Below are 10,194 nucleotides of genomic sequence, written 5' to 3'. Positions count from 1 at the left end.
TGCTTGCAAACAAGTGCTTTTGACCCTTGTTATGCAGGCATAAAGTCGCGTGGTCAATGGATATTCTTTCCGTGCGAACGTGCTCTTTTGGTGTTTCTCCCGTTCCACAGGTGTTTCTGCTGCATTGGCTTTATAGGATACCCTTGTTTCGAGAGCGACAGTCCCTTGCCGGCAAGCGCCAGACGCCGCTTTGAGGAACATATCTCGGCGATGTCGTTGTTTTCGTTAGAAGAACGCGCGCAAAGGCGTTTTGTGCATGCCTACGCAACACTTCCATTGTACTGGCCTAGATGGTTCCATGGTCTCAACAATGCCTTCCATGCGGTCATGCGCAATCAGCGCGTTTTGCACTTCGGTTGGTCAGTTGCGCAAGTGATTTGAAACCCAATCGCGTCGCACTTCTAAAACTAGGAAACACCCTGTCGTTGAAAATAGCCTCGAAATGTTCGAAACCGGTTATTGACATAGCAATTTGCGGTAGCATGTCCTTGAGCGCTACCTATCGGTCAAATGCCCTTCTTGTGACAAATATTAGTGCATCGACGGCTGGTGGGTGAGCTAAGGTTACATGCACCAGCACGCTGCACCCTGAAGCGTGCTTATCACAATGGCTCGTGATGGTGGTTGCGACAGAGTGGCTTGAACGCAGCAACAATAGGTAATCTACATAGATTCACTTTCCCTGAGGATTATCGGTTGCGGCCAACAAAGCAGAAAATACGCTTCCTGTTCGGCTTGTGCTATCTGGGCGCGCTCTTGCGAAGTGAAAACGCACGAGCTCGCATGAACATAAATTGAACTTGATTCCTTTTGCAGGCTGGGGGACCCACGGTTGCAAAGGACGCCCGTCTGGAGTATCTGGCATGGCGCGTGTGGAGCATGCAGAAACGGCGCAAGCGTCTGCGTCGCTACGACGACGAAACACCCGCCACAAGCCCCAAGAGCGTCTACGACCAGGGCTCCGTTACGCCGCTCGGCGTGTCCATCGAAACGCGTTCAGGCACGTATATGGACCGTCACTTGAACAAGTCGCCAATGACGCCACTGCAGCAAGAGTCGCGCGATTCGGTATCATCGTCGCCGCAGTGCTCGAATATGCCAGCGTTGCGCGTGAAAGTGGACAAAACCGTGCGCATAAAAGTGGACGACTCATTCCTTGTGAGTCCTTCACCGATGTCCGCACAGGCGACGCCCGCAGCGCATACCCTGTTTGCCGGGCGTGTGGACAAGCTCTATCTGGTCCTCATCAGTATACACGGCCTCATACGTGGAGATAGAATGGAGCTGGGAAAAGATGCAGACACTGGAGGTCAGGTATGAGGCTGTGGCACGCCTTCTGTCATGTTTTGTTTGGTGGTCCTCAGTCTAACAGCCTCAGGGTTGGCGCGGTTACTTCGACCTTGTTGTTGATTCGCCAAGCATGGATTCCTTCAAGCCATAACCTTGCGTTGGTATCGAGTAAAGCAGTGTGACCTTGCAGCTGAAAGTCATGGCCTTTAAATAGCATTTCAGTTTGCTGCATCTTTTCTGGATGGTCATGTACTCATGTAACTTGCCTCCACTAACGCGCGTTTGTAGCAGCCGTTGTACGGTGACCATTCATATCGCAGCTGTTATTGCACACAGCTGCTGTAAGATTCGCAGTTGAATCCTAAGTCAGGGTTGTAAGCCTGTACAACAGGGGTTCATCTGGTACCAATAGCAGGCCCTCATCAGCAGATTATGCAGGTGCTGCTTCAACAATGTGCTGCCAACATATAGTTCCATTCAGCCGTACTGGGAGTATGTCTGGAAACTTGTTTCCCATGTCCGGAATCAACAAGGGTTCTAACAGAAGCAATTGCTTACACAGAGCGTAGCTTGGGAATGATCTTGTGAACTCTCGATATCGTGTGATGCCAAGCATTGTGAGTGCAGGTGAAGTATGTAGTTGAGCTGGCTAAGAACCTGGCTCTGCACCCCATGGTGCACAGAGTCGACCTCCTCACCCGCTTCATTGCGGACCCCAAGGTGGACTTCTCATACAGCGAGGAGGAGGAGGTTCTGGTGAAGGGCGATGGCGAGTTGGGCGGGGCGTACATCAGCCGCATCAAGTGCGGCGATCCTAACGTCTATCTGCCCAAGGAGGAGCTTTGGCCTCATGTGCGAGAGTGCGCACCATTGCTTTCACTGAATTGTAAGAACTGCTTTTTGCCGCACCTGAAAGCTGTACCAGGATGTCCGCTTTCATGACATGCTGGCAGGGTTTGACGTCTATACGCATTCCATGCAAGCGCGTGTCCTTTCTTTGTGGAACTTGTATACCTGAAGGGTAATAAACTGCATTTTCTTGTGATCTCCAGGCAGCTTTCATTACACATTTGTGAGCATGATGTACCACAGCATCGTTTGTGATACATGCGCCACAACATGTGCAGAAGCGAAGCAACCAGCGCTTGCATGACCCTGTGATTTGTGGATGTTAAGGCCTGAAAATGCAAGATGTTTGGGTCAAAAATGGTGGTCGCAATCCATTCTGGTTGCAAAGTCGGCCGTGTTGACTGAGCGTGTGTGTGCAGGTTTGCCGACAACGGCCTGCACTTTGTCAAGTGCATGCTGAGCAAGATGGCGGCGCAAGGCGAGCCCTGCGATCTGTACGCTGTGCACGGTCATTACGCGGACGGCGGTGAGGTGGCAGCGCTCATGTCGCACACGTTGGATGTGGAGATGGTGCTCACGGGGCACTCGCTCGGCCGCAACAAGCTGCACCACCTGCTGGAGAGTGGCACAATGACGCGGAAGCAGATTGAGGACACGTACAAGATCAGCAGGCGCATCGAGGCGGAGGAGTGTTCGTTGGACGCAGCTGTGATTGTGCTGAGCTCTACACAAACCGAGATCGATCTGCAGTGGGGCCTCTACGATGGCTATGATGCCAAGGTTGCAAATGCTGTCCTCTACCGTCGCCGTATTGGGCGCCACATGCCCAACATGGTTGTCATCCCCCCGGGCTTGCAGTTCTCCCAATACAAGGTGTGAGCATTGCTTGACGAGCTCCGCCAACGCTCACTTCAGCCTGACTGTTGATCGCGACCATCCGCCTCTTGTCCCCTGCAACTGCGGCCTGGCAATCTGTGCTGCTATTTGCATGAAGTATTGGAACGATGCCATCAATGTGAATGAGACACTGTGTTGTCGCTAATGGGCAAACTGGGCCGGTAAGGGAAGCAATCTACAGAGCACAGGAGGCTAGTACCCCACGACCGTTATAGTTTCGCCTTGAGCCCCGTCTTGCGAGGCATGTATTGTGCACTCATACGGTATTTTGGTGCTATGTAGCCGCAAATCTGTGCTTCTGGATGTCTCGGAGTGGGAGCTGACAGGGAACTAAAGTTGCAAAGCGTTGGCGAAACTTATTGGTTGTATGGTACAGTGCCCGTAACCATAACTCTCGTTGCGCTTTAAATTCATAACATTTCCAAGCATGTGGCAGCGCTTCTTCGAGGTTCTGAAAGTTTCATGGCTAAGGAATGAAAAGGATGCGCTGAAGCGTTCTGCAGACCTTGCACAGTGCAACAATCCATGTCTGTGAGCACGGCATTGCGGCTTCCCTTCCTGTGAAACAAGCGGTTTCCCACGTGCAGGTCGATCTACCTTCTGACCCAATGCAGCTCTACATTGATTATGCGGAGGCTATGATGGATAAGAGCCTGACGATGTTCTCCAACGTGAACGCCCAGAAGAGTCAGGACCCGACAGGCCCGTCCGACCTATCAGAGCTGGACCTCAGCCCGCGCGCCCCGGCGAAGCCCTCAGGCCCTGGCGGTTTGACACAGGCTTTTGGCCCCTCTGCCCTGGGCAACCGCGTCGGCACCACAGGTGGCTGGATGAAGCGCACTGGGAGCCATGCGTCCCTTGGGGCCCAAGACCGCGAAGGGGGCAGGATTGCGAGGAATGCCAGCCACGTTTCGCTGGGAGCTGCGGAACGCGACGGCGATACTCACTCGCGCGCAGGAGTGTCTGTTGCCGGTAGTGTTGCTGGCGCGGAAGAAACCCCCACCCCTGAGATTTGGGAACGAGTGCGTGCCTTTATCTTTCTCCTCGCAGGGTACTATGTGTTCATGCAGCGCTGAAGCCCTGTGAGGGTATGCAAAAGTACATTTCGTGCCTGGGAGACTGCAGAGGGTAATATTCATGCTGACCGGTGTAGCGAACTGGTAAAGCAGAGAATTCTATAGTTCTATGGGGAAGGATGCTGAAGCGAAGCACAACTACCTCTGTTTTGTGCCAATTGATCTTTGATGCATTTTGACCTGTTGTCGTTGCCCGCAGGTGCATAGGTTCTTGCAGCTGCCCGGCAAGCCAGTCGTGCTGGCAATGAGCCGCCCGGATGCGAAGAAGAACATCGTCACTCTGGTCAAGGCGTTTGGCTCCAACCCCGTCTTGCGCAAGCTCGCCAACCTCGTGCTCATCATGGGCAACCGCGACAACATAGACAGCCTCAACAAGGGGTCCCAGTCCGTTCTGATGGAGGTGTGCTTGCTGATTGCAGTGCCCCTCTGTGGTGACAGTGTTCATGGAACTATCAGCCGCATATGTTGTTATTGCACAGACCAGCCAACAATCGCGCACTTGCAAGAGATGAGGATGACATATCTTTCAACAACACTACGGTATCCACATGGACACTGGCACCTCACGAAATACTTGTGAACCAGTGTTACCATTACCATTTAGAGAAGCTGCGATATCTGCCGAGTAGGTGACGATCTATCCTTTACAGCGCCGCTTCCACGTAGACAATAATTCCCGTCAGATGGGCAGATGTGACATGGCGCCAGGCCTGTCGTCGAGTTTCACATGGTGTTTTTAGCCAACCCTGTGTTGAATGGCTGCCCCTGATTCGCAGCATACCTTGATGCTTGTCACCAAATCGACGACACGATTTTAGCGGTTTGCCTTGGAGACTCAAATATCCAAGCTCGGCAGTCCAGCCACTACAGCATCCGCAGACATGATGTCAATTTCTCTCCGACATTCGGTTACGCAATGTGCCTGAGTTTTGCAGGTCCTCAAGCTTATCGACGTACACGACTTGTACGGCAGCGTGGCCTATCCCAAGGCGCACACCCAGAACGACATAAGCGACATCTACCAGCTGGTGACAAGCACACGCGGAGTGTTCACTAACATCGCTCTGCAGGAGCCCTTTGGCCTCACGCTCATTGAGGCTGCCGTCCACGGCGCCCCCATCGTCGCCACCAAGCACGGCGGTCCCGTGGATATCATCCGCACCCTCAAGGTAGCGCCCGCCCGATGCCTGTGTTCTGGTCACCGCTAGCCCCTGGCTTGTGTTGTGTGGCCTGAAGAAAGATTACTGCAAGATGCTGATGGCAATGGTGCCTTTTTGTACACCACATGCGCCCCATTTTGACGTTGGCGACTATGGCTACTGCTCAGGAACTGAAGACAGGTAATCGTGTGGCTTATTTGTTGGCGTTATATGGTATGGTGCAAGGGAAAGTCGTGGTCACTGTTTCTGGACAATTCGCCAGCATCAATCCACCCAATCTGGGTCGCATGCACGACGTTGATTAGCCCACAGACTGTTGATACATTGGCAAGTACAGCATAGAATCAACCAGCACAGGCCAGTAAGCAGCTGACCGCATCTGAACATGCAGAATGGGAAGCTTGTTGAGCCAACAAACGTGGAGGAGGTGAGCAAGGCGATCCTTGATCTGCTGACAGATTCCACGATGTGGGAGAACTGCTCCAAGAATGGCGTTCAGAACATCCTCGCTTACTCGTGGCCTTCGCACTGCATCAAGTACCTGGAGTTCATCGAGAAAGCGAAGAACCGGCTCTCCCGACGCACCAAGGAGCACAGGCACAGCTGGGATGGCAACGAGCTGCCACTTGCAAAGGATCGCGAAAGCGTTGCAAACAGCCCCACCGGCCAGTCTGGCCGACTCCTCGCTCAGAGCATCCTGCAGGTGCTTTACTTAAGTCTTCCCCTGGCAAATAAATCATGTCGTCTTTCGCCACGATGTTACAGCAATAAGAGCCCTCTAGTGTGACCACCATCACACGATGATTAACCATTGACCAACATGCTACATGTCATTGTAGCTGTATCCGAACAAGAGTTGAACGATATGGCAGGCATACATGAATTGGGGTGGGAATTTGTTGTTGAGCTGGTCCGGACACACAGAACGCTATTGCAGGAACGTTCCCCGTTTCCGACCGATCGAGAAACTGCGGGATAAACTCTGGAGTCTTACTCTACATTCAAGAGTCGAACGATATGGCATGCACGCATGGCCACCATACCTGCATGCACACCAGAAGTTGCATTTAACTTGCAGTCAGGTGAAAAGATGAGTTACTGCAGGGAGATCATAACCACCATGCGTCCCTTGAGCCAAACACGCTGGATAGGATTTCGTGCCCAGTCAACGTGATGCCGTACGCTGTGGACCAGCCGATACTCTCCACCGCCACCAGCGGTGTGAACGACGACCTCATCACGGCTGCCACGCGTGCGGTGGAGTCTCTCGCCTCCGCTGCAGTCCAGCTGTCGTCCCGTGACAGCATTGCGTTTGCGATGCTCGACAACTCTGGCGATGTCGGGCACTTGGTTCAGGTGCTGTCGGCTGCCTCTGAGAAGAAGGGTACGCTGCCAGTTAGCGCTGTTTGCTGGATGCCCATTTGTTGCATTGGCGCCTCAGCATCAACACGCGCGAGTTGGAGGAAATCTGCTGTTAATGTACTAGCAGTGTGCTTCAGTATTGTACATCTGTGAATTGAACAGATGAATTGGACAGATGAATTGTGAGTTGTTATCTCTGCTAAAGCAACCTGAGCAACCGGTACTGCGCTGTGGCAACTTGCAGGCAAAAGGTATATAATGTAGAAGCTATGTGGAGATTTCACATTGGCATGTCTGCAACATCTCCACAATATTTTGATGCCATCCTTTCCCGACGCTTGACTTTTTCAGGACCGTTCGCTGGCAGGAGGTGCCTTGACGACAAATGATGTTGAACACAGGCATGCGAATGGTAAAAGCTGCGCATGGCTTGTTGAACCAGGTGGTCCTGCTGTATGAGCAGATCGAGCCATGTGGGGAGAGGAAATTTTAGTGATCTTGGATTCTGAGTACTGTAGCCTAGATTATCAGAAGAATGATGTTAAATGTTACGCAACGCAGTGTTCGGGGTACTTTGACTATCTAGTTGTTAGAGCTGATATGAAGAAGACTCCAAACGCAACGCTGATGAAAGGGATCAATTGTTGTGAAGACTATGGTATGTAGAGTGTGGTGGGCATCATATGCTTGTCAACACTCCAGCAAGGGAGTTTTTGCGAGTAGTTGTGATGCACATCTGCAGGAGACACAGTCGGGCTGGGAGTGTTGACTGTGTTGACGTTCCAAGAGGTCCTGGACCTCTTCTCGTCCCACAACTTCGATCCAAAGCAGCTGGACTTCGTGGTGTGCAATGCGGGAGCGTACATCATGTGCAGCACCAGCAACGGTGAGTGGGTTGGCGACGAGGCGTGGGACCACAAGGTGACTGCGCATTGGGACAAGCAGCTGGTGCTGCGCACGCTGACTCGCATGACGATGGGCAGGTCGCGTGCGGAGGACGAAGAGGTTTGTTTTGCCCGCTCCTGTGTGTTATATTATTTTCCTACAGGCAGTGTTAGATTGTGTGGGATCGGCATCCTAGATTGCTTTGTGCTGCAACGTGCCACGCTGGACGCAGCTCGGCATTGCGCTGTCAAGAGCTGTGATCTTCGATTTCTCTTGGGCGTGTCATTAGGGTGTGTTAGGGTGTTTGCCCGCCACCAGGTGATAGAACTGCAGGAAAAGCCTGAAACAAACCAAGTTGGAATTCACGCAGGCGTCCAAGATGTTGTTCTGATTTTAAGGTTCATGTCAAGAAACCCGAAAAATGGCCATATTACAAATACTCACATCTACTGCAAGACTTCATGTCTGTCCACCACCATGGCTTCATCGCACAGACAAAAATTATTTTCATGCTGAAGCATTGGTTTCACGGAATTTGATGACGATTTGGAACCGGGCTGAGTGTTCGAAGTAGTGTGTTCAAACAGTGCTCTCAGCACCAAATGCATTGAAAGAATGCTCTACACCATGGGATTCCTGCATGAATTTTTTACTCTGATTATATCTGTCGTTTTGCGAGCGTAAGCAGCCGCTTATGGTCAATTGTTATGCTAGGCCGGTTGTCCTGTGTGGTGACATGCTACGGGAAGAAAGCCACGCACAGCAGAACGTGCAGCAGGGGAAAAGGCGTATCACACATGATCATACATTTTTATACGAACATATTCTGTGTGTAGCGCTGCTGACTGGTCGCCTTTACAGATGCCAGCCGGATGTGGCAGTGACATAGGGTGTGGCCAAGCAACAACCACTCCACATAAGACTGACGCAAACAGACCACAAAAATCATTTCTAGGTACAGAATTCTATCGGTTGCACGTGGTTGTGGTCATTGCGGTTGCTTTGTTACAGAAATGTGTGGTTGGAACGTTCATTTTCGCAAGACACACAATTCAGAGTTTGAACGGGCAAGATTATGTGAAAGATATGTTTTTATGATGATGTACTGCTTTGCAAGCTCAAGTGTGACCTTGTGCGGTTCGCGGTCGTGTAAATACTGTGATGCAGCCCAAAGCGCAACTCGTGGCTTGAAGAGCAGGATTTGCTATTTTCCAGGGACTCGCGCCTGAAATCGACGTAAGGTAAAGCTGTGCTCTGTTAAAAGACGGTGTTAATCGGGGCTTGTTTCATAGATTAATGCTTTCCTGAGTCTGCGGATTTCTTGGCGGACATGAACCTTAAAGTTTAGGGATTGCCGTGAATACTTGGATGCTGTAGTGTACGGTCGCGGTACATATACCTTAACCGTTGGAACATGATAAGTAACCAAATGATCATTTGAATGTTTAGTGCATGTACCAAGTGCTGCTGGCAGTTTACAGGTGGAACGAGTTGGGCTGTAGTTAGCACACATCATCGTGCTACTCTCAAAGAGATGGAAGGCTTGCTCGCCACATGTGCTCAAGGCACAAGACAGTGACAAAAACAAATCTTTATAAAGTTCTTGTTGTGGCACTGCTAACGATTGAGAAGTCGATGGCGTGCAGGGCAGTGTGATGAAGGTGCTGCAAAGGGCTGGGGCGACAGAGGCTGATGACGGGAATGGCCCCATGCACTGCCTGCTGCACTTGAGCGCGGACGAGAAGACTGCCATAGCTGCGATCGATAACGCCACCCTCATGCACCGCGTTCGCAAGCGCGTGCGCAATGTCGGCATCCGCTGCAATCTCACCCTGCAGGTGTGCTTTCTCCCTGCACTCCTGACCCTTTGCCTGCTATAAACATTGTGGTGCTGCCTACGTGCCGCAGGCACAGCAACACTTGTGCTGTACACATTTACAGCGAAACTCATCGAGTTCATGTTCAACAGCAGTCACAGCAAAACCTTGATGGGGGGGTTTTGGCGCATTCATTGGGCATGCCGCGATGGATGATGTTTCGGGGCAAACGACTCCAACTTGACACGTCAACATCAAGCTATTCCCTGTAATGGATGGGTATGTGGTCTTTTTGCTCGCCAGCAAAGCCAAGCGAGTCATTTTCTATATTCTGCTGCAGTTGGTGCCTCGAAGCGGAGACCATGCAATCAGCATCCTGCACGCTACACCCCTGCGGGCCTCTCGAGCGATGGCTGTGCGTCACCTCCTGGTGGCTCACGGCCTCAGCATGGCGGATTCCATTTTCCTCTGCACCCCTGCTACGATGACCACTGGTACCTCAGGAGTCATCCTGGGTGCGCTGTGCTCTGACATGGAAGCTCTCATCCAGGTGCGATAATGTTTCCTTTCTGCTTGCTGAGCGGTTGATGCTGTAGCTCCTGCCCAACAGTGCACGGCTCAAGTGCCTGGTCTTAAAGTCAGAACCTGGAAGTCTACAGTTTTGGACGCTCATCCAATTACCGTGTGGCCATACCACAGCACACTGCCTGCCCATACCCCTATCCATCTTGGCACATGGTCTGCCTAATTGCTCAACTGCTTCTGACAAATATATATTCAAGTCAGATGTGACTGTGTAGCTTCAATTCTGAGGGCTTCGAAGACATGATAGCATTTCTGGGTTGTTGGCCTCTTAAG

General features: G+C 51.7%; 1 protein-coding gene across 1 annotated transcript; it reads left to right on the top strand.

Moving 5' to 3' along the window:
* Window positions 1–210: 210 nt before the first annotated feature.
* LOC149810673 (uncharacterized) lies at window positions 211–9,886 on the top strand (the record flags this gene model as incomplete). Its single annotated transcript, XM_089994149.1, has 14 exons — window positions 211–372; window positions 817–1,314; window positions 1,918–2,150; window positions 2,559–3,012; window positions 3,624–4,058; window positions 4,312–4,512; window positions 5,048–5,281; window positions 5,664–5,975; window positions 6,377–6,676; window positions 6,810–6,885; window positions 7,098–7,292; window positions 7,377–7,837; window positions 9,166–9,357; window positions 9,677–9,886. Coding segments are annotated over exons 1-14 (3,963 nt in total), but the record flags the coding sequence as incomplete, so codon positions are not given.
* Between the last annotated feature and the right edge of the window lie 308 nt (window positions 9,887–10,194).

This window comes from Nuphar pumila, unplaced genomic scaffold (assembly GCF_984573655.1).
Source record: "Nuphar pumila unplaced genomic scaffold, dmNupPumi1.hap1.1 HAP1_SCAFFOLD_230, whole genome shotgun sequence".
Classification (NCBI taxonomy): Eukaryota; Viridiplantae; Streptophyta; class Magnoliopsida; order Nymphaeales; family Nymphaeaceae; genus Nuphar; species Nuphar pumila.
This window is presented reverse-complemented; position numbering and strand designations above follow the sequence as displayed.